Source organism: Spinacia oleracea, chromosome 2 (genome assembly GCF_020520425.1).
Source record: "Spinacia oleracea cultivar Varoflay chromosome 2, BTI_SOV_V1, whole genome shotgun sequence".
NCBI lineage: Eukaryota > Viridiplantae > Streptophyta > Magnoliopsida > Caryophyllales > Amaranthaceae > Spinacia > Spinacia oleracea.
In genome coordinates, this window is record NC_079488.1 from 106,159,185 (window position 1) to 106,187,158 (window position 27,974).

General features: G+C 33.2%; 2 protein-coding genes and 1 long non-coding RNA gene across 3 annotated transcripts; 2 read left to right on the top strand and 1 right to left on the bottom strand.

Annotated features, from left to right (window-relative positions):
* Positions 1–1,874: 1,874 nt before the first annotated feature.
* On the top strand, positions 1,875–6,707 carry LOC110784889 (transcription factor MYB13). Its single transcript, XM_021989340.2, has 3 exons — positions 1,875–2,147; positions 5,189–5,318; positions 5,726–6,707. The coding sequence occupies exons 1-3, from the start codon at positions 2,009–2,011 to the stop codon at positions 6,432–6,434; spliced, it is 978 nt and encodes a 325-aa protein (XP_021845032.1). The 5' UTR covers positions 1,875–2,008; the 3' UTR covers positions 6,435–6,707.
* Positions 6,708–7,246: 539 nt separating this feature from the next.
* On the top strand, positions 7,247–14,416 carry LOC110784695 (jasmonate-induced oxygenase 4-like). The gene is made up of 3 exons (XM_056837677.1): positions 7,247–8,246; positions 12,403–12,644; positions 13,626–14,416. Exons 1-3 carry the CDS (start codon positions 8,022–8,024, stop codon positions 14,200–14,202), a joined length of 1,044 nt encoding a protein of 347 aa, XP_056693655.1. The 5' UTR covers positions 7,247–8,021; the 3' UTR covers positions 14,203–14,416.
* A 2,430-nt stretch (positions 14,417–16,846) lies between these two features.
* On the bottom strand, positions 16,847–20,961 carry LOC110784906 (uncharacterized). The gene is made up of 5 exons (XR_002532432.2): positions 20,526–20,961; positions 19,690–19,761; positions 19,387–19,568; positions 18,927–19,097; positions 16,847–17,145 (listed from the first exon to the last, which is right to left on the bottom strand). It is a non-coding gene; the product is annotated as an uncharacterized lncRNA (long non-coding RNA).
* Positions 20,962–27,974: the final 7,013 nt, after the last annotated feature.

The following is a 27,974-nucleotide window of genomic DNA, read 5'->3' on the forward strand; positions in this document are numbered from 1 at the left end:
AATTTCCAATAAGGTCTTATAAGCTCTAATAATGTCGTATAAGATACATTAAGGTCTTAATTAAAATGTGTAATATCATGATTATTTGCGTTGTTATATTAAATAAATCATATTTATATTATTATATTAAAAAAATTCGTGGTTACTAATTGACTATAATAATTATCAATGACACGTAAATATGTATTAATATGTTATTATTAATTACTATCAATATATAATAAGGGGAAAACTTAATACTCCCTCCGTTCTTAAATATTAGTCTTGTTTTAACTTTTCAACTTGTTTCAACTCAATATTTAAACGTAAATATCTCCAAATACATATGTTAAAAAAATATAAAAATTTGATATTGTTAAACTACACATTAAGACGAATAAAATAAGATCTCACATGAATATGTTTTGAAGTACGTATTGGAAAGAAATTAAAAGATTCTCTTCAATTGTGAATAATGTCAATATTCCAAATGAGACTAATATTCGAAAACAAAGAGAGTAAACACTTTTAAAATTACGTGTACATCACAAATCAATGAGTTTTTTTTTGTGAGACGCAAATAATCATAATATTACTTCTTTATATCATTGCATCAAGTGAAATTCTCGTACAGAACATCGATCAAAGAGTTGTTTTTCGTCCGTGATAAAGTTACATTATAGAGTATAAAGATGTTTATTAAAGAGTTAGTTACAAATATATTTTTGCAAATTGATCAAATTCGTACTTGGATTTTATAAATTTTGGATAATTATTACAGAGTAATAATTTATATTATTAAATAACATAAAAACATAATTATTAATATAAGAACTAAATAATAATTGCTTTATTAATTTATATTTATCAATATTCTAATGGTTAAAAATTTAGTAATAATCTAATAAACTTTAAATAAAGTCTAATTATAAGATTTAATAAGGTCTTATAAGTTCATATAAGTTAGATAAGTTCGGATAAGTCCAGATAAGTTCTAATTAGTTCTAATAAGTTCAGATAAGATAAGTTCAGATAAGTTCAGGTCCTATAAGTTGAAGAGAACACACTTAGCATCTATAAGTTGAAGAAAACACACCCTAAGAATGCTAAATGTGAATATATTCTCTCTGTATTCTAATACGAAGTATGTGTTATACTTTGACCGGTATAAAGTTTTAGTAGGTTTGAGTTGCATTTAATAAACTAATCGCGAGTAGGGTTTATAGGTTAATTATTTATTGTAAGAAATTGAGAGTGAATGAATTATTATTGTAGGAAAAAAAATGTGAATAAGTGTGAGGACCATGAAAAAAAAAGATTAATATAATTGGGAGTGAGGACCATGAGGTAAGGGAGAAATACTGAATTAGAGAAAAACATACCAAAAATAAAAATTGCAACTCATATTAAAATACGATTGCTTTTAAAAGTATAACTCGCATTAAAATACGCATGGATCATATGGGCTGTCTAGTGTTCAAATCTTGTAAAAATCAACCTTTTTTTTTAGTGTGAATGAGCCACAAAAGCAATACAAGTTACAAACAGCGGGAGATTATGTTCATGTGACATATCGACTATCGTATACATATGCTCAATCTTAACTACTAGGGCATTACATCATTGGTAAATCGCAACTCCTTGTGTACTAACCAATTGAGGCGCGAGTTACCTCCACGATGCTCGAGTGGCCGAAAAGTGATGGTTCTGAGGCCGAAGGTTTCACCTTTAGAAAAGATTAAAAGAAAGTAAAAACAAAAGGAAAATTGGGGTAAAGTCCAAAGTGTTTGGTAAGAGTGAGGAATCTTACTACTACGTTAGCGTAAGCAAATGCATGGAATGTCATCATCCTCTTTCTCTCCTCCTTCCTTATAAATACTTCCATATCACATTTCTCATCACTTCCTACTTAATCCACAACAATATTAAATCCACTCTTTCTAAAAACAAAAAATTCCTCCTATGCTTAGGATTTTAGATTAAGAGTTAATCCATATTAATTAATTAGGAAACAAATTAATTAGGATAAATGGGTAAAGGAAGAAAGCCATGTTGCGACAAAGCCGGTGTGAAAAGGGGACCGTGGTCTCAAGCTGAGGATTTTAAGCTCATCTCCTTCATTCAAAACCATGGTCATAATAATTGGCGAGCTCTTCCTAAACTTGCAGGTTTTCCTCGTCCTTTAATTTCCTTTTTCATTGAAATTCATGAATTCATTTTTAAGGAATTAACAAAAAAATTAGCCTATTGAAATAAGCTACCATGATCAGATATACTTCCTCCGTTCCGCAAGTATCGCATCATGTTGACTTTTACACTATTCACGTTGTGCCTTTGACTATCTTTTGTAAAATATACGTAATAAGTATGTAATCATATAGAATCTTATTAGATTCATATCGATATATATTTTCTAAATATCAATTTTTTATAATTTTTACTTATACATAATTCAAGAGATAATGAGTCAAAGTTATGTGTTGGGAAGCGTGAAGTCAACATGGTGCAATATTTTCGGAACGGAGGAAGTATATATAATAGGTTATGGTTGCGTTGTTACAATGGTCGCCTTTAAAATATCATCGTCGAGGAATTATACTTGATCTCCCCCATTATATATACGAAGTATTACTGATGATTAAAAATATTATCTTAGATTCATCAAATCTTAACTTTTATGCCACTTTGGAATTCTGCAACACCGTACCTGGTATTGGTTCGGATCTTTAGAATGATTAGTTTTGGATTAATTTGATTACATAACTTTAATCATATCATATGTTTTGGACTGTACGTGCTTTTTACTGACTTTTCACTCAATGTTTAGCAGTACGTTGTCGCATGATAAATTGATAATGTACGTATAACTATATTTTAATCTTAATGATTCGGAACTAAGAGCTTCATTTAAGCATAATGCTAAACGACTATCTTGGTAATTAATACTCCCTCCGTCTCTTTTTGTTTTTTACGTGTTCCTTTTTGGATATTTCAAAATGTTCTTTACATTTCCTTTTATATTATCACATAAATAACTTAGTATTCTATCAAAATTTGTGTCCAATTATTATTTTAACCAATCAAATTCATTGGGTCATTTAATCTCTCACACTTTTCCATTGGGACATTAAATTTTTCCCATTTCCCAATATCAGAATTTTGATAAAAGTGAAAACATTATAAATAAACGTATTTTGTCTCGTTGAAATAAAAAAGTTGAGGGATTTCAATGCAAATTAATTATTCGTTAAAACGCGTGAAAAATACAAAACGTAAAAAACAAAAAGAGACGGAGGGAGTAGTTTGTTTATGAAGTAGGTAACTAATTAGGTAAGCACTTATCTATATATATATATATATATATATATATATATATATATATATATATATATATATATATATATATATATATATATATATATATATATATGAAAAAAAAAACTTGTATTATGTAAATGGCAAGTGCAAATTAGTGGAGTATACCTAAAAAGTTAATCTATGTGACAAAAAATTGGTCGGATGGTCAATCAGAAGACCTACACTATATAAATTAATAAATTCATTAATTTTTGGGCCTCGTATAGATGGCATATACAGTTATACACACGTCAATTGACCTACATACTTCGTATGATCACAAGCATCCGAGCTAGACCCTAGTAGTCTAGGGAGTAGTATGTATGCTTAAATAACGATCAAACTACCAATGAGGTCTTGGCCTTGTGGTTGAGACTAGAGGTTGTATACGATAGGTCTCAGGTTCAAACTAGTCCCCCCAACCCCCATTTGTAAGTTGTACAGAGTATTATTCTTGTGCCTCACTCGCAGCAAAAAAACAAAACAAAAAAAAACGATTAAACCCCGATGGTATTAAGTTAACTACTCCGTAGTACGGAGTACATTGTATGTATACTTGTTCTAGTAATATAAAACGATGTATGTAACTTGTTTATAACAACCACTCAAAACAATAAATCTAAAGATTTTTGTGAAAGTTGAATTCGTCTACCAAACTATGACTATGTAAATTGTCTATTACTAGTAGTACTTAAGTAGTCAATATAAAGTACATTCTACCATAACTCATTATATTGACCTTGAATAAATCAAACATTGCGGCTTTTCTGTACTTAAATATGAGATGTTATTATGATTTTTAGGATGATAAAAAGGTGAAATTATAAATTGCATACAATTTAAGAGTGAATTAAATGACAAATCTCTTATATAGAGCAAAACAAAACCTCAAAACCTTATTAATGAGAGGAGATACTAATGTAACTCTCACGAGAACGCACGTTACTAATTTACGGGTGTAGTTTAAGACAATTCAATGTGGTGCATTTTGTTTTAGCTCATGTCAAAAAAAAAAAAAAATGTTGTGCATAAATCAATATTTCATCCTACGACTTTCAAGTAAGGGTCATATTATCCAGTATTATTATCCTAGTTACACGTAGTTCTCTTTCTTTCTTTATATATACTTAGACACGGTGAGTTTTTTTTTTTCACAAAATTAAATGACTTGTTTAGATTATTACGGAGTACATTTTTTGAAATAGCTAATCGTGTGTACATAGTATGTACGTAGTAATATGATCGATTGGGTGTTATTTTGTACTTGTTTTGTGATAAAATAAAATAAAAAAATTCCAAAAGAAGAAATCATGACATCCTTTTTTCAAATACGAGTAGGATTAAGTAGTGATGTATGTTTTGACTTTTGACTTTTGATGTTTTTCTTTCTACTTTTACCGGCCTATAATAACTCCATCAGAAACATTAAATTTTTTAAAAAATGAGGTACGTCTAAATTCTTTCACACGTGTGAACATATGTGATTAAAAATAAGGTGGTAGGTTAATCATAAGTTGCTTGGTGAGTTAGTCAAACAACTTAACTAACCAATCAAATGTTTGTCTTCAAAGGGACAGATGTTGTTAGGTAAACTAAGTCAAACATATTTTACCAAGCAAATGTCTACGTCAAAGTTGTTGTGTGATTTCCCCACCCAATCTAATGTAGAAAATAACTATTCCATACACTAAATAATTAGTTAATCACATCTTAATTTAGCATGTAATTAAGTCAATAAACTAAACCTAATCATCACATCAAATGTTGCTAATCTATTAATTGTGTAGCTAGTTTGCTTGTCTAATTATAATATGACATTAACACTTAATTATCCTAATTTGGTAATTAACAGGATTAGCACGTTGTGGGAAAAGTTGTCGCTTAAGATGGGTTAATTACCTCCGACCAGATCTCAAACGCGGTGATTTCAATCCCCATGAAGAGGAAGCCATAATCAAGCTACATCAAGTGCTAGGAAACAAGTAATTAACCCATATACATACTTAAATTCTATCATATTTTTTTTTCTGTGATACAGTCTTACGAGTTATTCCCTTTATAAAGTGATGTTTGATTGACATGAAAAACCATAGGAAGTATAAGTTCCTAGGAAGTGGAAGATTAGAGTGTTGTTTGGCTGGCAAAAACATGGGAAGTCACACTTCCTACAAAATTGAGGAAGTTATTTACCTAGGTTCCCCTAGGTAAGTGGAACTTCCCATGAAAATTTACTTCTCATGTTTAACCAAACAATATCGCTCATTTCCTAGGAAATACTTATACGTGGGAAAAGCTGATTCCTAGGAAGTTCTATTTCCCACGATCAACCAAACGACCCCTAAAACCAATTATTTCATTTCTAAGTGATTTTTATATATTTATTATTCAGATGGTCAAAGATAGCATCACATTTCCCAGGAAGAACGGACAATGAGATCAAGAATGTATGGAACACTCACTTAAAGAAACGTCTCAAAGATAAAGGAAGTAACAATGATTCTCAAGTATCATTATCTTCATCATCATCATCATCATCATGTAATAACAATACATCATCTACTCCTAATGAGGTTCTTGATGGAAGCAACAAAGTACAACAAGTCCTAATTGCACACCAAACAATCATCATCAACAACAACAACAACAACAACAACAACAACAACGATGACAATGACAATAATGTCGAGTATTCAAGCTCTTCTTCAACCTCTTACAATTCGCAAACCTCGTTTTCAAACCATCAAATAACCATTAATAATGATATGAACCCTAGTATGGTCGAAAATGTGGGTGATCACAAAGATGAAACAATGGAAAATTACACCGAAAATATATTAGATGAGCTAATTGAAATTCCGTATGAGCCTAACTTGGACTTATGGGAGTTGTTACAAGGCGAAAATGAAGTCCAATTCAAAGATGTTGACACTCCAATCTCTGAAAATGACAACAAGAATGAAAATGTTAAGCAAGGTGGTGAAAGCTGGTGGTGGTTAGTATACTTGGAAAATGAACTTGGACTTGATCATCAAAATCATCAATCTACCAATAATGACTTCTTTTCAGATATTAATTTCCATCTAAGTTCACCTAATTAGTTCATCATCTTCAACTTCAATTCATATAAATATATGTATATAGTACTGTGTAATTAGTACGTAGTTAATTATGTCAAATACTATAGATGGCAAATTAAATAAAGTTTAGTTTGTCATTTGTCAAGATATTATATACAAAAGCTGGGATGGAAAAAAAAAAAAGATGCCCATTAAATATGCTATATATGGAGTAATATTTGAGTCAAATTTTAGTATTTTTTTTTAAATAGATTAGGGAAATTTGAACCTATAATTTGTAGTATACAACCCTTTCATTCTTTATTACTACTAGGCCAATTAAGATATCATTGGCTACCCAGTAGTGTGTAGTAGTACTTTTATAAATTAATGTACCCACTTGTCAAGAAGCTAGTAATGTTAAAGGAAACAATAATTAGTTACACACTTTCAATTTATTCTATGAGGCTTCTGATTTAATTAAAAGCAAATCATTCAAAAAGTTGTATTTATTTTTGGTGGTGTTACGTTTTTCACTGAACTCCAGGATGCTATCTTGTACTTTGTATGAGTTTAATTTTGTAAAAGGTGAGTTCCCTTCAAATATTTGGGAGTGTCCTTGGATTCTAAAAAGTTGTATGTTACTCAATGTCAGCCCCTCATTTGGAAAATTCACTACAAGAATTTGTATATTTTATGATAATCTAATAACGACGGGTAAAAATCCCGTCGTAAAAGGGCTTTTGCGACGAGGATAACAACCCAACAAAGATGGGAACAACCGCTAATTACCACTGAACTAACTGAACTAACTGAACAACCGCTAATTACCAAGTTCAGCCCTAATTACCACTGAACTAACAAACAATTGGTAACAAAATGCAAATTATAAGTAGGTGATAGTTTAACAAATTTTGATACTTTCGTATATATACTCCGTATGAGTTAAGCTAGCCAGTGTCGGATTGAAATTCTCAACCCAAACGGCTAAATCCATCCATTTAATTTCAAGTCAAGAATGTATCAACTATCAACCCAATTAACTGGGCTGTCAAGAATCGTTGACCAAAGTCGAAACCCTTTATTCAAAATTTCTAATGGAACTATGGAAGACTATAGGAATTAAAGGAGAGTGAAGTGTAGTACAGAATAGGAAGTTATATCAAATAATTGCCTTAATTAGATGCACGTCTTTTACAAGTTCTTAATTACAACCGGTTAACGACAAATATTGTAACACAAATATATATTTACCTCAAAATCTTTAAATGTTATCCCGATATAATATAAAAATTTATTTTTATTGAACACTGATTATAATACATAAGAAACTCACCCAAGTTCCTCCCAAATCCCAAATAAAACAAACTTAGAATATAAACTCTAGTAAAAACAACTCGTGTTTAATGAACTCATAACATTTAAGTGGAAATGGCTTATGGAAAGACTCAAAATAATTAAATTGAATATCAGATTTTGATAGCCCTCTTGAATTAAATTATCATAGATTTGTAGGGAGTAATAAGCTGTCACATGCTAGCCTGTCAGTAACTCAGTATACATGCTTAAATATCTTCTTAGTGTCCTAATTAAGCAAATCCCTAATTAGCAAATTAAATTACTCCAAAAATGGCGAATCAAGAATCATCAGAATCAAAGCTAGTAGCTGAAAATGGTGATGAAATACCAGCAGAGTACTTGGAAAAAGATGGTCTCTCTGAAGCAATTGACATCCCTGACACGTGGAAGGATAGTCTCCTCCTTGATTTATCACTCCTCTCTTCATCAACACCGGCAAGCGAACCTGAACATGTAAAACTCCGATCAGCCCTTTCTGAATGGGGTTGCTTTCAGGTACGCTTTGCTTAATAACTCAGTCAAGTACTCCCTTTTACCAAGTATTTATTTAGGGTCGCATTGATAATGCAATTTGAACTAGTGACGTAACAACTAAAACTCTATTTGGTTCACCTTATTTCAGGAGTTAGCTTATTCATTATTTCACATCAGATCAAACTAGATCGGATCAAATCAAATCAGAACGGAAAAATAAGTTCTAATTAGATCAAAACATACCAGACCAAATCAGATAATAATAACACTTCGCTTAATAATAATAATAATAATAATAATAATAATAATAAGGAGTTGGTTTCGCGACGGGTGTCGAAGACTGTTGTGTTGATGGATGCTGTAGCTAAGCTTAATGATCCCCAGTGTGAGTTGTTGCTTCTTCGTGCGTGCACTGGAGTTTCTAAACTCTATTTTGCTATGCGCACTTGTCCACCTCATCTTTTTGAAGCGGCCCAAGTATCTTTTGATGTGGCTCTTCGGGCTTCTTTAGAGCGTATCGTGACTGCTTCGGGACCTGGGTTCGGTGACTGGCAATGGCGTCTTGCTACCTTGCCTTATTCGTATGGAGGATTGGGTGTTTATTCAGCTGGTGATGTTCGGCATTATGCTTTTCTTGCATCCCGTTTGCAGTCTTCTGGTTTGCAGGATTCGCTTCTTCGGCTTTCAGGTGTTGATGGTCCGGGGTCGGCCTTTGATGATGCTCTTGGTCTTTTCAATAGGACCGTGGAGAGCGACCTTATGAGTAGCCCTAGTGAAATCGCTGCCCCCACTCTCATGAAGAAATTGGCAGACATATATTTCACGAAGGTTACTGCTGATGCGGTATCCGCCTACTCCTTATCTTCGCGTCATGTTGCCCTTTGGAAATCCCAGCAGGGGGATCACTCCTCAGCTTGGTTGCGGGCAGTCCCCATCTCGGGTTTAGGCCAGACTATGAACGGTAAGACTTATCGTTCGGTTCTTTGCTATCGGTTGGGTATTCCGTTGTTCTCTGATTCGACGCCGTGTTCTGCTTGCTCTCGGGTTTTCGATGGGGATATTTATGGGGATCATGCCGTGTCTTGTGCTGGGATCGTGGGTATCAAACATCGACATAATGTTGTTCGTGATACCCTTTTGGATATCGGGGATTTCTGCTCGAAAGGAGGTTGATGTTGGGCTGACTAGTGAGAGTGATGGAGCTCTTCGTCCTGCAGATATATTGCTTTATTCTTGGGATGGCGGTGTAGATGTGTGTGTTGACTTGACTGGGTCTTCACCTATGACGCAATCTGGGTTGTCAGACTTCGTTCCGGGTCGGGTTGTGGCGGTTGCTGCGCAGCGGAAGCAGGTTAAGTATGCGGCACGTTGTAGGGCTTTGGGTTACGGTTTCTTTCCTTTTTCCTTCTCTTCTTTTGGGGAGTTAGAGAAAGGGGCTGTTTCGTTGCTGAAGCGGGTCCAGACGTACTCCAGGGCTCAAGACATAGGGGCACGGGCAGCTGCCCACATTTTCAGCAGGATCGGGTTCGCCATAGCTAGAGGAGTGGGGGCCCAGATTGTATCTCGGCTCCCCACCAACTTCTTGTAGTTTACTTGATCTTTGTAGCTTGTTAAGTTTGTAAAAAAAAAAAAAAAAAAAAAAAAAATATAATAATAATAATAATAAAAATACTAATAATGTTCAAATTTGGACAGATCCGTTCTAAATCATGTCCATATTAAAACCGATTTTAGATCATGTCCAGATCAAAATTGATATGTCCAAATCATAATCTATATGTTTAGATCGTGTCCAGATCAGAACCGATCTATCCAAATCTTGTACATGCAGTACATCCAGATCAAAGCTATATAAGTCCAGATCATAACAGATCAATCTGAATCGTGTACGTACAGATTAGAACCAATATGTCCAGATCAAAATCAATATGTCCAGATCAAAATCAATATGTCCAGAAGAGACCAGATCATGTAGAAACCAGAACCGATATGTCCATATCAGAATTGATCGATCCACATCAGAATCGATCTGCTCAAATCATGTCCAGATTATAAAATTAGTACAATATTTAATGTTAATTAATATTAATATCAATACAATATTTCATGTTAATATTAATAAAATAATTTATGTTAATACAACAGGTCAATTTTCATGTTGTTCATTAATACAGAATATTAATATTAATACAATATTTCATGTTAACACGTTTTATTTTTTGAGTGTACGCATTTAGAATAAAAAATATTTAGATGAAGAACTCAAGGTCTATCTAAGTAAGAAGTAGTTAAATCAATAATGTGTAATTTAAAATAACAATATTATAAATTTGAATAATATCTAATTTACCAGTAATACGGAGTATGGGGTATTAATTATGACTATAATCTTTATAATGGTAATTATGACTATAATCTTTATAATGATAATTGTAATTAAAAATCCGATCATATCGGATTAGGTCATATCATACTAGTTCAGAAAAATAATTAAGACAACATGACCTTGCCATTCACTATTAAGACAAAATTATAATACCACATCATCTTCTTCCACTATCTCCCACTCTATCTATTTTGCTATTGATCTAATAGATAAGCCTACAATTACTTATTGCATAAAACTTCGTGATAAGCTTAGTGCGACGATTAAATAGAAATGGAGGGAGTATTTAAAAAAAAAAAAAAATTGAAACATATTTCTCTAATCTTATTCTGTATTTACTCCATCAAAATTTAAAGTTATTTTTGTCTGAAAATGAAGGAAATTTATACATCTTTATAACTTTGGATAACTTACAACAACTTATCGTATAAAATTCCGTGAAAAGTTTAGTGCGACGATTAAATTGGAGCGGATGAAGTGTTAAATTTTTTTGATATAGAAGCATATGTCTCTGATCTTATTCTTTATTTACTCCAATCACTATCAGTGGCGGAGCCAGAATTTTTTTTTGGGGTGTCAGCAATGGCGTTCCCATGATTTTTAAAGTGTTGTGTCCGGTGATCTTCCACAACACATAATATATTACTAAAAAAATGTATCGTCCTAAAATCAATCAATATTCATATTATAATCGTACAAAATTATTACAATTATATATGTGTGGTGAAAACTGAAAAGAATAACTAAATTTAGAGAGTGGGTGTTTAAATTCAAAACTCTAAGAGACCAGTTGATTCGGAAGGATGGTCTCTTAGGATTATCTCGTGTTTTTAAGTATAACCTAAGAGATCGATTTTATATAATAACAGGTCTCTAAGTTTTCAGCTATACGTATTTTTTTCCAATTTTTTTCCGGGGTCGGTGGACCCCATACACCTACTTGACTCCGCCACTGATCACAATTCCAGTTTTTTTTGTCCGAAAATAAAGGAAAATTTTCCACCTTTATAACTTTGGATTAGAAACATGCATGCGTGTCTTAATTTAAAGGTACAAATTTTGTGCATGATCTTGATTAATCTTATGACCGTTTGCCCGTTTGGATTGATGATTTCATTAAAAATTCCAGAACTGAGTAAATTCATTGTTTGGATGGTATCATGCCATCATGGTAGTGTGAAATCATGGGTGTGACCCAAATTCTAATGTAGTTATTTCAAACCCATAAATTAGTACTCCTCTCGTCTCTTTATTCTTTACGTTTCGTATCATGTACTCGATTTAACAACAGATTAATATGGATTGAGATTTCTTTCTTTTTTATTTCAACAATGCAAATATGTTTATTTATAATATTTTTAATTTTATTCAAAATTTGACATTGGAAAAATGTTAGAGATTTAATGTTCTAACAAAAAAGTTAAAGAGATTAAATGCTCCAATGAATTTAATTGATTAATATAATCATTTGGCACAACTTTTGCCACAATATCAGGAGTATTATATTACTATATAAAAGAAAAAATTCTAAATGTACGTAAAGAACAAAAAGGAACTGAGAGAATAATTGACAATAACAAATTTTAACATGTCATTGGAAATTCAATTCTCACAACGACCGGCCCCAACCGACTCTCCCCTCTATCCCCTCAAACACCGCTTCTTGTTAGACATGAAATAAGTGAAAATAAAGTCATCTGAATAGAGTCAAATACTAATGTGGTTTGTAACTGATTTCTTAATTATTGCATAAAGATGACTGATTTTTGGACGACGTACTTATTAAAATAGATTAAAAATCATGGAATAGAGAGCTCATTCCAGGAAGAGTTGATTGAAGTTTCCAAGCAATTCTTCGCACTTGCTTCGGAGGAGAAGCTCAAGTACAGTGCAAGTGATGTCTTCCTAGGCTACGGAAGTGATAATTATGGTAAAGATGGACAATCAAATTGGAATTATAGGATTACTCTAGTCATTAGTCCGGATGGAAAACGCGATCTCCAACTCTGGCCGCAGAAGCCGGAGAAATTCAGGTAAATCTACGTATACTAAGTTACAAGATTCTTCGTATATGCACCAAATGAGAAGTGCAATTTTGCATCTCGATCTCTTGCAATGTCTTCGAGAGTGCATGTATGTTGTAACATGCATACATGGATGGCCAACGAGACGGGTTGGTTGGGTGGGTCATGGACTCGTGGGTGGGTTTGGTGGGTCGTGGGTAGTTGACCCACAACCCGTTTCAGTGAAAATCAGGGTGACCGGATCAGGTCATGGATTCTGTCGGAAAAAATGGACACAATACGGGATGGGTCGTGGGTTGTGCGGGTCAAGTGGGTCTGATGGGTTTGGTTGGTTACGACAGGTTTTGACTTTTGGGGGGTTGATGTGACTCTGATGGGTTAGGTGGGTTTGGTGGGTTTTAGGAATTGATGTGTGTCAGTTGGGTTTGGACGATTACTTAAGCATTAAAAAGTTACAATTATATGAACATAAGTTGATTCTTTTTTATGGTATTGACCTACTCATATAAATAAAGTTAATGTACATTTAAACAATAAAATTAAAATTTATTAGCATTTTAAACATACAAAACAGTTTAAATTAGGATGGCGGGTGTGGTGGGTCACAGGTTAGATGGTTGAGTTCGTGTGTTGGGTGGGTTAGGTTCGTGTTTTCGATGGGTTGTGTTTTGTGGGTGGGGTGTATCGTGGTGGATTGTGTCGAGTCCGATGGGTTGGGTCAAAATGGATTTTAATGTTGGAAAAACTCGACCCATAACACATCAAAAAAATGTCCGGCTTCATTAGGCGGGTTATGTCATAAGTCATAAGTGGGTCCGATTTGTGTGACCCATTACTGGTTGTGTCATGGCCAGTACGTTGGTGCAGACTCCACCCACTGACCATCTCTACATGCATGCATAGTGATGCATGCATATAGGACAATGAACACAACACCAATTATACAGTATCATAATTACCTTAATTAGCTTGTTTGTGGATATGATGCAGGGGAATGATAGATGAGTACTCCAAGAAATTATTGGCCATGACTGAAGTTATTTACAAGGCAATGGCAAAGTCGCTAAACTTAGAACAAGATTGCTTCTTAAATCATCCAGCTACACAAGGGGCAATAGTAGGAAGGTTCGGTTACTATCCCCGTTGCCCATGCCCTGAACGTGTTCTTGGTGTCAAACCACATACAGATGGATCGACAATGACAATTGTTTTAGGTGATGACCAAGTCGAAGGCCTCCAAATCAAGAAAGATGATCAATGGTACAAGGTCCCGGTCAATCCAGGCGTCCTGTTTGTTAACTTAGGTGACATAGGAGAGGTAATGACTAATGGGGTGTTTAAGGCCGCGGTGCATAGGGTGGTCACAAATTCATCTAAGGGGAGAATATCCGTGACTGGGTTCTGTATACCGGAAAAGAAAACTCATATCGAACCACTTAGTGAACTGGTTAGTCTTCATCGGCCTCAAATGTTTAAGAAGCTCAACACTGATGAGTATTGGAAGATATATTATGAGAACTACCCCTATGGAAAAGTGCGTAAAACAATAGATGTATTCAGATTTTAAGTGTTTTAGTTATTGTCAATTAATTTTCTTAGTCCCATTGTTATTAGGTTCCTACCTGTGAAAGGAGGGCCTTGTTTTTTATTTATTCATTGAATGATTTTATACAAGTTTTAAGTGTTTTGATTAAAACATATAGTGTGTGATTTTGTGTGTTAAGATTTTGAAGGAATATCTCAGTCAACTTAGAAAGTCAAAGTTTGTTACAACAAACTAATTACTCTCTTTTGACGTAAATAAATATCTATTTATCTTCATACTTTGGAAACCATTGTATATATACTGTTAGGTTCATTTGAAGTAAAACATGCAATAATAATATCTCTATTTATTCTCTCTGTTAAAGTTTCACATATTTGTTTTGGTTTGAGGGTGAATTTTCTTTAATCTAGTGGGAAAGATCATGTGAAAATTTAAAAAATTCCATTATACGCAGTTAATCATCATCACAATTTTCCATAATAAGGAAATATTATCATCAAAGTTTTCTAACATTATATACTGACAAATTCTTCATACACGCGTCCGCGATTATAAGCGAATCTACGTTGTACATAGGGTAGACAAATGTCTACCCTCCAAAAAAAAAATGTAAAAGAACAACTGAAACAGTTATTAAAATGCATAGAAATCATGCATTAATATAACACTTGTACACTTGGGGATAAGGATGGTAATGGGTCCAAGACCGACCCAGATCCGGTTGGACCTTATCCATTTTTAAGGGTCTGGGTCCAAAAAAATTAGACCTTGTCGATTTGGAGCGGATCTGGGTCTTTGTTCAATGGGGCGGGTCTAGGTCCGGGTCCAAGAATTAAAGACCCAGATCTGGTCCAGATCCGACCCACAGACCCATATATATAATTTTTAAAAAAAAAATATTAAAATTTAAATATAATTCAATCTTTACTTGCTAAATTTTATTCGGTTCTTATGATACTAAACTATTTTAAAAAAATTAACGTGACATAAATAATAATATTAAAAACTTTAAATATTTATACAAGGCTAATATGATTTTGTTTCCTATACAAAATTAACGAATATTCTGTATTTAGTGTTTTATTAGAGCAACATTATGTTTACGTACAAAAAATGGGCGACAAAATTACGTAATATAAGAAAAAATAGGGACAAATTTTTTTGGAACATAAATACGCTTAGACCCATTTAGGACCAAGATCCAACCCTAGACCCATTAGACCCTGTGGATCTGGGTATGAATCTGGTTTTTTTTTACCCAACGGATCTGGATCCACCTCTTAAAAAGCGAGTCTGGGTCTGGATCTCGTTGGACCCGATCCAGATCTGACTCATTGCCATACCTACTTGGGGATAAACTTATTTTCAATGTATTTTAGAATATTAATTTTCTATGACTTCTACGCGTATAAATTTGGGGATATTTACGTATTAAGTGGTTCCTTATAGCTTGGAGACCATGAACAACTAAATAGAGCAAACATTTTATAGTGACAGAGGGTCGAAATAAGAGCTTGTTAGAAAATGTCTATCCTATTTCAAAATCTTAGATACGCCACTATCCACAATGCGTACTTAAATATATATTGGCAATTGTAATTAATGTAATTTGTATCAATAGGGGCAGTAAATTTTATCTATAAAGGAATATCAACTCAAAAACTTCAAGATTTCTCTTATAAAATAGAGATGATTAGCAAGTATTTAGAAATTTTGAAAACCAATATTTTTAAAGTAAAGAAAATTATGCATAGCTTTGCTGAGGAAGACCTCTTAATGTTTAAAGTAAGGAAAATGATGATTAGATGGGCCAAAGAAACATCTTTATGTTTTAAGTGTTTTGTTTAAAGACCTCTTTTCATAATTGAGCATTTAAAAGATGATATAATTTAATTTGTAGTAGTAGTAGATCGATATCCGTCACACGATATATGATAGTACCCTTAAACCTTATTCAATTTACATTATTTTCACTTTTTTAGGATTAATAAGTTAAGATAAGGCCTAATAGAAGCTACTCGTTTTAGTGGTGTTAAAGGAATAATTTTTATTAAAATGAAAAAAAATTATCCACTTAAATTAGATAACTTTTATATATATCAGATGAATTTTAAACATTCGACTTTTATTCCGGTGTACAATATTTATTGTACTATACTATATAAGAATTTGCGGTGTGTTTAACTCATGGTTACGTTAACAACTCCTTAATTTGGCTTTAATTGACAGATAAAAGAGGAAGTATGAACATGACTACATGAGAACATCCGACATTATATTGGACCCATCCATTAAAATAAAAGATATTTTATGTTCGGCCCAAACCGGAATATAAGATTCGAAAAAGGCCTGATCATTATAAAGTCCGCTTGCCAGTTGCCATAATAATTCCGGCCGTTCGGCCTAGTGTAATAAATTACTACGTAGTGCAATGTACGATTTATAATCTAAATATAAATTTATATTTCAATTATTATGAAGGAAAATTTGTCAAATACAACCTCATAAAGTTAACTATTTGTCAATTACAATCTTAAATTTTTACTTTTGTCAATTACAACCTTAAACTTACTAGTCTTATATGCACGCAATGCGTGCGAAATTATATAAAAAAGCTTAAAAATTTATTATTACAACTAATCACAACAAATATTGGGCAAGAAAATATTCGCAAAGTTCATATTTAAAAACGTTAATACTATAAGTCAATTTCGCGATGTAAGTTCATATTTAACTAAACACAACAATTGCATCAATCAAAAAATCTATGTACGTAAGAAATGTAAATAATAATACAAAGTAATAAACATTTTACATTAGTCATTGAAACTGAATTTTGGCAGATTGATCCTCGAAGAAAACGTGTATGCATCCCGAATTATCCAATCGAAAGTTGATCTCCTTGACGGAGTCTCCCCTGGAGGTTGTAGGCAGAAGCTAGCCTGCAGCATTGGCTTCATGTACCTGATCAAATCAATTAAGTATCATTCATCACTAATGACCATATCTAAATTGCCACAAATATTTATTTTCAGAGACTGATTATGGCCATTTTGAAAGAATCAGATATCCTTTTTTTTCCTGTTTCTCTGCTAGCACCAAATGCATCTAATATACCCGAAAAAACAGAAAAAAAATATAGATAGTGTGCACTTAGCTACCTAGTAAATGAATGAGGAATTCAAGTATATATTCTATGTTGTGCTCAAATTTTCAACAAACCCTTTGTGCTCTTCATGTATCGGACTTCTTAAACACAAATTCAATGGCTGCAATGTAAGTAATTTTGTATGCAAAGGATTGTAGCAAGATACAGAGTAGAAAAGCTCGAGTTTTGTAGCACAGTCAAGTCACAACTACTCAAACCCAAGCTCATACCAAGCATATAATCTTTCGAGTTCAAAACTTTCCAAGTTTTCTCAGTTAGCTTGTTGCAGGAATCAACACATTTTTTCTCCTTGTTTTTTGGTGTATTGTTGATCATCCTATCTAGATTGCTAGTTTGGAAAGTTCACACAAAATGTATTCTTTCGTGCATCTAACAAAGATTATTAAATAGATTATTTTCTTGTTCTATTCTTAGGTTAATACTATCACAAAAACATGAACCTCGTACCTAAACTTGGAAACTATTATTGTTAAGTAACACAATTAACATTATAAAAATGAAAACACATAAATAAATAGGTTCTGAAAACACATGGCTATTCATAAACACATTCCCACTATACATTTGATCATACTGAACCTCCCTAAACCAGTTGTATGTTCATGTTCAATGGTAGCATTCAACTTCTTTTCGCTAGTTTTACCCCAAAAATCCTAAATTCTCCCCAAATTTGTTACGCATCTCTGCGGAAAGATTAATTTCATGATTTCAGTAATTGTTTGATTAATTATGTGAATTGTGTAACGACAATTAGGGTTAATTAGGGGAATGAATTCGCAATTCAGGGTTAAGTTTTAGGGGTTTTGATTAAATTGAAAAATTAACTATAAATAAGGACCAATCAAATTCAAATTCCTTGATTGTGGCCTCTTTTTCCTGGTGTGACTTTAGTCTTTCAGCTGCATATGTCGCTTTCTAGATACTCGGTCTAAGCCTCTAATTTGAATTTTAATGAGCAGGAAGTCTCTTGCATTGTCTAGAAGATAATAAGGCTGTTTGATCTAAAGTAATAGCATTTCTTGCTGTTAGCCATGGGTAGGATACAGTGATACACCTTATCAGTGTTAAGATTTAGGAAGAGTGCGAACAGTAGCAATAGCTTTAATATGAGTTGGACCTAAATTAATTATGATATATGTCTAAGTATGGATATTGTATGATGAATTTAGAACTTATAAATTGACAGCCTCACAATAATTCCTTATTGATCATTTGATGCAGACAATATTAAATTTGTTGATGACCTATGGTTATTGTGGATATTGATTTCAGTGGCACACACTTGGTACTTATATTGAGAGAAGGTCAAACGTTAAACACACTATTGAGAGAAGCTACAAATTATATTTGACTCTCACTATTCTTCACAATTCTTTCAGAAAGTATAAGAATAACATTATTCTTTACAATAATCGCTATTCCATTTATCCAAAATTCTCTACAATAATGTCAAATTCTTAACAAAGGTTTGCACAATTCTAGATTATAACCCATCGCACAATTATGAACCCTATAAAAACTCCAAAAATATAAAGAAAAAATAAAGGAAAAATAAGAGAGAAAGATCGTTATATACCTTGAAGACAGTCACAATTCTCAGCCTCCTTACGAAGTCAATAAGCTCGGCACCTTCAGTATATTAATCTTCTGCCCAGTTATTACCTGCCCGAAGACACTTTTATCAGGTCGGAAAATCTGACTGTAAGGTCCAGACCGGACACTATCCATGGTTCCCGTTCACTCCCCTCTATAATTCAGAAATGTAAACGAAAGAGTTATTTGCAATGAAGACTATAAGACGCATTTGATTAAAAAAAAAAAAAAATATAGGTCGTTGACTATGAAAATGAAAACAGAGGCAGTGTATCTCCTTGAGAATTTGCATTCTCCTGGGCACATTGAAAATAAAGTTGCACATGCTAAATAAAGCTCAAGCAGAAAGATAGATGCGTTTTAGAAATTATGACAAACTGTTTTAAAGCAGAGAAGAAATTAGGCTTTAATAATTGAAATGGAATGAAAGAATTAGAACTCACCTAATTATTTAATTTAAAATCAATATGGGGGATGTGTTTAATCTTGTACCAGTCCTCCCCATTTGGTTATTTGTATTTTTGTTCTAGGTATTGATGAAGCCCTCGACATACACTGATCTCAAGTGTCTGAAGTGATGTGAGGTTCCGCATTGATTCAAGAAGCGATGTCAGGGAACCACAATCTGTGAATACAATCGCATCAAATTCATCTGTAACAGGCTATCAGCTCTATTCTGAACTCTGTATATGTATATGAACTGCTGCTACAGACTTTAGTGTTAAGGGATAGAGAATATAGTGTACCTCTATTGTTTGGAAGCAACGGGTAGCGCTGTATCAGCAGTCAGCAGATCACCAATATGATTGGTCTAGCTTCTGTTGATTAAGACCCAGAATTTCAATCACCAATATGAGAAATTGATCAAGGAAAATATAGAAACAAAAACCCCATAAAAAACAATCAAAACCCACAACAATTTAGATAAAAATTGAAGTAAAAAACTGAAAAAGGGCATACTTTTTGCGGGCTTTGCCGACTTGAAAACTGAAAAGCCATCCAAAAATTCAAGAAGCAATAGAAAACCAGCACTAAAACAACATAGCCATATTGTTTTGCAAGACCAGCAATGAACTTTTAGCAAAAATCAGCACCCAATTCTAAATTTTGACGATAAACAAAAACCCAATTTCCCACAAATTCAACAAAACCCAAAACCCATTTCAGAATCACGTCAAGAATCAGAATTTAGCAAATTCAAAATCAAAAGGGAGGGAAGAAAAACCCTAATTCAACAAATTCGAAATCAAAGGGGAGGGCAAAAAAATCCTACTTCAACAATTTCGAAATCAAAAGGGATCGAGGGCAAAAAACCCTAATTCAACAAATTCGAAATCAAAAGGGAGGGCAAAAAAACCCCTAATTCAACAAATTTGAAATCAGAAGGGAGGGTCAAAAAACCCTAATTCAACAAATACGAAATCAAAAGGGAGGGCAAGAAAAACCCTAATTCAAAACCCAATAAATTGTACTGCAATAGTGAAGAATTAGAAGAATTACGCCTAAACAAATTGGATAATACATATTACAACAAATACTATCATTACATGAAAATAATAAAGGAAATGAGGGAAGGTTTTACCTTCAGATCTGAACTTCTGATGGAAATAGAAAAGCGAATACGGTGGTTGCGCTAAGGAAGCGGCGGAGAATACGGTGGCCGGCGACTTCGTTGTCATCCTCGTCGATCTCCTCTGCGACTTCGTTGTCATCCTCGTCGATCTCCTCTGCGACTTCGTTCTCGGCCTCGTCGTCGTCGCAAGATGCGCCTAGCTCCACCGCTTTGCTAGTGGCGGTGTTTCATCTCCGGAGAACAAAAGTTCAAAATGTGAGAGATCTGAGGAGCAGAAATTTCAAAAAATTAAAATGCGAGAGGAGAGAGAAAGGGAGAGATGAAGAAAGGCAATGGAGTCAAAGAGGGAGAGAGAGCTCGTCGAAGGAGGGCTGGGGTTTAATTCAAAGGTGGGGGTATTTCTGTAAATTTCCTAGGGGACACGAAAAGTTATTTTACTATTATGCCCTCAGCTGTTCCTTTATATAATAGAGATACATCCATTTTAAATTACAACCTGAAGTTATTTTCCGGCAAAAATCACCGAAAAATGATGTCATAATGTTATTAAAAAAATAATTACATAATTTTTATACAAAATATTAAATCGATAAATAAGAATTAAAACAAAATAAATAAAAAAATTGAAAAAATATTTTTTTTTATAGATATTATGTACTTCGTAAGTTTTTTTTAATAACGTTATGACATCATCTTCCGGTGATTTTTTCCGAAAAATAGTTTCGGGTTGTAATTTAAAATAGATGTACAAGTTTAAGGTTGTAATTGACAAAATTAGAAATTTGAGGTTGTAATTGGCAAATAGTCAAATTTATTAGGTTGTATTTGGCAAATTTTCTTATTATGAAAATAGAGTTTATATATATTCTCCAAATATAAAATAATTACTGATGGATAAATTTGTTATTGCTCATTCGGTGTCTTTCTTATTAAAACAATTGAAATAAATAAGGGTACATAGATAAAATTATTCTCATTCAACACTTGTGTCAAATATAAAGTTATCTCACCCGCCCTTCATTTCGATATATAGTAATACCCACTTAATACTCGCTACGTACCCCGTCAACCTCATTACCTGATCACTTAACATCTATCTAAACCATTTACTTTATTGAGTTAGATATAACTTTGAGAAGGGGCAGGTCCTGCACACCCGCACCCGCCTAAAATTTCCATCTTCATCCCCTCCATCCACGATAGGAACGATACCCACCTCTCCCAGCCCCTGTCTCGAGAGATACAAAATAAAATGCATCCCCTCTTCATCACCTCTCTTCCCGTGTATCCACACCCACCCGTAGACTCGGCCCTTTTTTTTATAAGAGAATTTTGAATTTTATAACTCTATTATAGAGCCTCTGGAAAATCATTTGTCTGATTAGAGTTATTGAGTAATTAAACTAAACATTATAATATGTAAGTTAATAGTACTTTTTTTATATTATGCATAATCAATCAGATGAAAGATTAGCGAATCGGGCGGGTCCAATCTAAAATCTATCATCACCCCTTCACCCGCGACAATTACATTTTTTAACCCCATCACCCATTAAAGTTTCCTCCATCGCCGCCCACTTGGTGTGGATGCACAGGGGATCTCCCAAAAAAACTCACCCCACTAACAATCTGACATCACTATATTCGATAACTAATCCAATATTCCTTTCAACTATATTTTAAATATATTGACCTAAGTTTATTACTCCCTCCGTCCCGGAATACTCGACCCGGTTTGACCGGCACAGAGTTTAAGGGATTTGAATTGACTTATTTAATTTAATAGGTAGTAGTTGATAGTGGGGTATTATTTTAATGTAGTTAGTGGGAAATGAGAGTAGGTGTTGAATTTTTAATTATTTTTTGTATGGAGTAGGGGGTAGGTGGGTTAATAGGGATGGAGTGAGAAATAATATTATATTGTTAGAGTATTTCCATTTTTAGAAACAGGTCAAGTATTAAGGGACGGCCCGATAAGGAAAACAGGTCAAGTATTCCGGGACGGAGGGAGTACAAATTATCAAAATAGATTGTATTAGCTATAATATTGAAAAATATATATTTAAAAGTGACATACATAATTAGGATTGTGTGAGTGTTCTCAAATCCAATCAATTCAAACTCACCCCATCACCAAGGTGGGTACGTGTTATCCTCATACCCATCCACCAAAAAAATATTTTTGTTAGTCAATATTAGCCAATCATCTACGTCTAACTTTGTCTTCAGACCAATCTAAAATCCAAACTCGCTCCATCATCAAGTGTGATTCACCATTTACATATATAAATTTTATTTTGCACGAAATTTTAAAGTGATATTGCAATCAGTTACATTAATATATAAAGAATATTTTGTTATTAATAATAAGGAAACTTAATCATTTAGATCTTATGACTTTGGATATAGTTGACTACGATATATTAGTCAAATTTCAATCAACATGCTATTAATACTTCAATAATATGAACGAATAAATTATTATTCGTGCTCCGTATAAAAATATTACGATAATGAGAATGTGGCAAAAGTTATTTTTGATATTTAAGATTAAGTATATGCTTCGTACGAAGAAATTATATGGCTAGAGGGCTCATTTTGTTAGTTAACAAAGGGCCTAAAAATGTTTGAGACAAACTTGTTAAATACATTAATTCAATAGTTAACTTTTGTTGTGCATATCTGTATTCATTATATGACACAAATCCTTAAAAAGTTGATATTATTATAATAATATGATTGATAGTCCAAGTTAAACTATTATAAGATTCTCTATATCGGTTATCAGAAATTGTATGCAAAGAATTTTCATTGTATGCCACCCTAGATCTGCGGCTGAGCCATGGTGGGTACCGCCTTTTCTAGGTGGGCCACCATGGAGCTCCGCTGCCAATTTTGGGCGGCAGTGATACTCAATTTTTTTTAAAAAAATTGAACCTCCGACGACAAGGCTGCCCACATGGTCGATGACCACAGTGGTGTGTGGTGTTGTGCGGTGGTGCTGTTGTTGCGTGATGGTGTGTGGTGGTGAGTAACAGGTGGTGTTCGTGAGATGATGAAGGAGGTGGTGGTGATCGTGAGACGGTGAAGGAGGTGAAGGAGATGGTGGTGAAGGAGATGGCGGTGGAGCCGGTGGTGAAGAGGATGGTGGTGGAGAAGGGGCTGCCAGATTTTTGTGGTGGTGAGTGTCGGGGCTGCCGGATGTTTGTTCCCGGAAAATGTTACAAAACGGAGAGAAGGGGGAAGGTGGAAGTTTGTTGTTAAGGGCAAAAATGTCATTTCATAAAAATACGCGGCATTTTTAGCGTACGAGGACGTTGAATAGCGATACACTAAAATAAATATAACTTTAAGACGTACTACATCTGTTTAATAATGGTATTTACAATTACTATTCGTACAAATTACAAGATAAATAAAATGTAAGTAAGTATAATACAATATGGATAAAGTAAGAGAGATAATGTAAAAAAGGTGGGTATGTGTAAGAAAAAGAATGATTAAAAACAATGTGAGTGAAAATTTGTAAATTTTATGGGATGGCCGAATGGGATAAGATGGTACATTTTCATAGCACAATGTAAAGAACATTATGAAGCAAACTAAAACGTGAAGTGTACAAATCATTTTGAAATGAAGGTAGTAGGAAAATTGTCCTTATCAAAATCTAGCTTGAAATTTCTTATATGCACCCGAAAAATGTATACTTTCTCAAATAAAATAACTTACATGCTCATGATCGAGTAGAGCATGTAACTAGGTAAAATATAAAGGGTGTATTTAAAACCAGAGTACGAGGATGCATAATACTCCCTCCGTTTCTAAATATGTTTCTTATTTGGTGAAAAACACAGGTATTAAGAAATTGCATCTGTGTGCAAGAAAAACAATCATTGTTGTGTACTTTGAGAGAGTCCATGCTGAACAAAGCACCTTAATTTCCTCAGAAATAATTTGCTCACACAATATAGACTGGTGATAGTGGTCAAGAACAGGACCTCTTGCAATCACGACTCTATCAACCATTGGTAGAGGAGGAGCATCACTTCCCATCCATAACTGGTAGAAGCTTCTAACCTCCTGAACAAACTGAACATGAGATTGAAGTCTAACCCTATTACGACCAACAAAAAATTTAATTGTATTCTGGATCTGTCTGTCTTTGGCATAGGCATGGAAAAACTTGGTGTTGACATCACCGGTCTTATATATTCCGATCAATCTTGGATTTTTTTTGCCCAATTTGTTCTTCTATATTGCCCAATATTCAACATCACCAAGTAACATTTTCTCATTAGTGGTAAGAAGCAAGTTAGAGTGATCTTGGCTCAATTGTTGTTGAACAACCTTCAAATCATCCCTGATATGATAAAGCTTCTTAGTGATTCCTTTAAAATGAACAGTGTTCACTCCCTTAAAAGGAGTTTTTAAGTTCTTCAGCTTGTACCATACATTGAGTAGAAGATTAGCATTACAATCTTGAGACCAGACATGCTGCACAATGTCATCAAAACCCTAAAAATCCATTAGAACATTTAGGAATTTGAAGGGAGTATGTCTGCACACAACTTGACTGAAAGTTTCCATCAAAAGAGGACAATGGTCAGAGATCCCTTTCTCTAATGTCTCCACAATAACATTAGAAAATAAAGAAAGCCAATAGACATTAGCAATACACCTATCAATTTGGGAAAGAACTCTATTATCCCCATCCTGATTTTTGCACCATGTATAATATCTTCTCACCATGGTTATTAAAATCGCGATTCAAATCGTAGAATTTTATGGTTTTACAATTTAGATATAGTTTACGACTCAATTTACGATTTCACACGATTCTACACTTTTTTTTTAACTAGCGAAAACCTCGTCAATTTTGAATCATGCTGAGAAAGTTATTACTCCCTCCGTCTCTTTTTGTTATTTACATTTGGTATTTTGCACGCGGTTTAACGATTAATTAATGTGTATTGAGATTCACCTTTTTTTTTTAATTTAAACAAGGCAAATTACGTTTATTTATGTTTTGACTTTTATCAAAATTCTGATATTGGAAAAATGAAAATAAATAAATTAATGTCTCAATGGAAAAGTGTGAGAAATTAAAAGACCCAATGACTTTAATTGGTTAAATTAAATCATCATTTGACACAAATTTTGATAGAATATATATTAAAGCATTTATGTGATAATATAAAAGGAAATGTAAATAACATTTTGGGACACCCAAAAAGGAAAACATAAAGAACAAAAAGAGACGGAGATCTAGCGTAATAGATAATTATTGCTTATTTAGATATTAAACAACTATATATTTCAATTATTATGTATTTCACCTATAATATATGTAAGCACTTTAAATGAAATTTGAGAATAAAATCTTGATTATATTTGTTTACGATTCTGCGATTTAATTTTACGATTCAATTCTAAGAGTCTCTTCCGATTCAAAGTACAATCCCGGTTTTGATAACCTTGCATGCAGTACAATCGAAAAATCCCCGAACATCACTCTCAGAGACGGCCACGCCATTAACTCTGTCTTCAGCCAATAACACACAAAAAATAAAGTCACCATGGAGCACCATAGGTTCTCGAATTTGGTTGCAAAGAAGAGTGATGAACCTCCACATTTCCCGTCCCAAATTAAATCAGCAGAGTTAAAGTCATGTACCACAGTGAAATAAAACGTGGTACCAGAAGTAATATCCATCCTTTTACAATAAAGAGTTTGACTACATTAACTGACTAGGGTAACATAAACTTTTCTAGGATTCCAACACAACCAAATTCTACCATTAACATCAATGATTATATATAGTTGTTTAAAGCCTGCCATCATATCTCTGCATATCTTAGAAAACAATCTTATTAAAGGTTTTACTCTTTAGACGAGTTTTGAGTAAAGCACACGATTCAATTTTACTATTTCTTTGCCCAATTCTGTTTTGGAGGAAGCTTCTCATTCTTCCCACAGTCATGCACTCATGCCCTATCTTTTTGAAATTGACACAATATTCTGGTTCCAAATCGTATTTTTCTTTAAATTTCATGCTCCTTCCTTCTCCTATTTCATGTCTCTTCACCACACACCAAAAATAAATAAATCATGCCCCTTCTCCTCCAATAAATTGAATGCCCCTTTATCTTTTAATTTTTCTATTAATTTCAAGTAATATAACAATTTATATATCTATTTTTCATCATTTTCTTAGTGAAACACAAAATAAAATAAATATAATCTTTTTTATAAATTGAAAAAATTAAACTCATCTTTAAAACATAATAAAAGGCGTGCTTAACACAAGATTAATACTATTTTTTTTTTTTTTGTGTACATGAGCCACAAGGACGGGATGAGAATCGATCCCAGGATCACCTGAAATCAAAATAAAAGCTCTAACCAACTGAGCTATCCATCACTCATACTAATTACTTTATTATAATTACTTTATTATAAGGGCTCTAATTTCTTACTTCATAAGGCTCGTAAATTATCAGGACCAGACATTCTAATCACATGCAAAAGTTGGCCAACATTTCTTTTGTACTTTAAAAACTAAAGAGCTTGGGCCGTTATTGTCAAAGAAAAAGAAAACATGGTTATTGGAAAATGTTGTTACATGAAAATTCAATGACGTGATTTGATTCCTACCCATGACTCCAAGTGCACTACAGCCACTACTGAGTCACCGGGTGCTTTAGGCGCCTTTAAAATCGTTGTATTTTACTTTTTCGTTTTTATTTTTATTTTTATTTTTTATTCTCTAGTAGACCATTTAAACGTAAACTATTCTAAATATACATTAACATGAATATGAGTTACTATTTGTTTCTTACTATATACGAAGTATGTACTTCTTTCGTTCTTTTTTAAATGACACAATTATTTAGGTATGTTTGTCAATGTATGATTTCAAACACTAATATCTTTAATTATAGATAATAAAAAATTTATGAAAAATTGATATTTAAAAAATATTTATTGAAACGAATCTAATAAGATTCCAGACAACTATGTTTTTCCTTAAGCATAAATCACAAAATGAAGGTCAAATGAGCTTCTATAAATAATGTCCATAAATTAATTGTGTCATGTAATAAAAACAAAGAAAGTATAACTGTATAAGTTACTAAGAATCGAAGGTCAGTCCTTTTAAAGTTAGACCCAATTGCCAAAAAAAAAAAAAAGTTAGACCCAAACAAGTGCAATACGATAATTTTTATGGGAGGGAGTGATAATCGTTATCTTTTCATAAAAGAGAAGAGAGATAAGAGAGTATGCAGTATATTACAACGTTAGAGCATGATCAGCCCCATGTCTTAAGATTTGAATTGTGCTGACGTGGTATATGTCTCATCAATCTTAAGATAAGACAAATAGAAATTGTAGTATTGAAGTAGACGAATCTTAACAAAGTCTTAAATTGAGTCTTGAAAAACTAAGACTCAACTTAA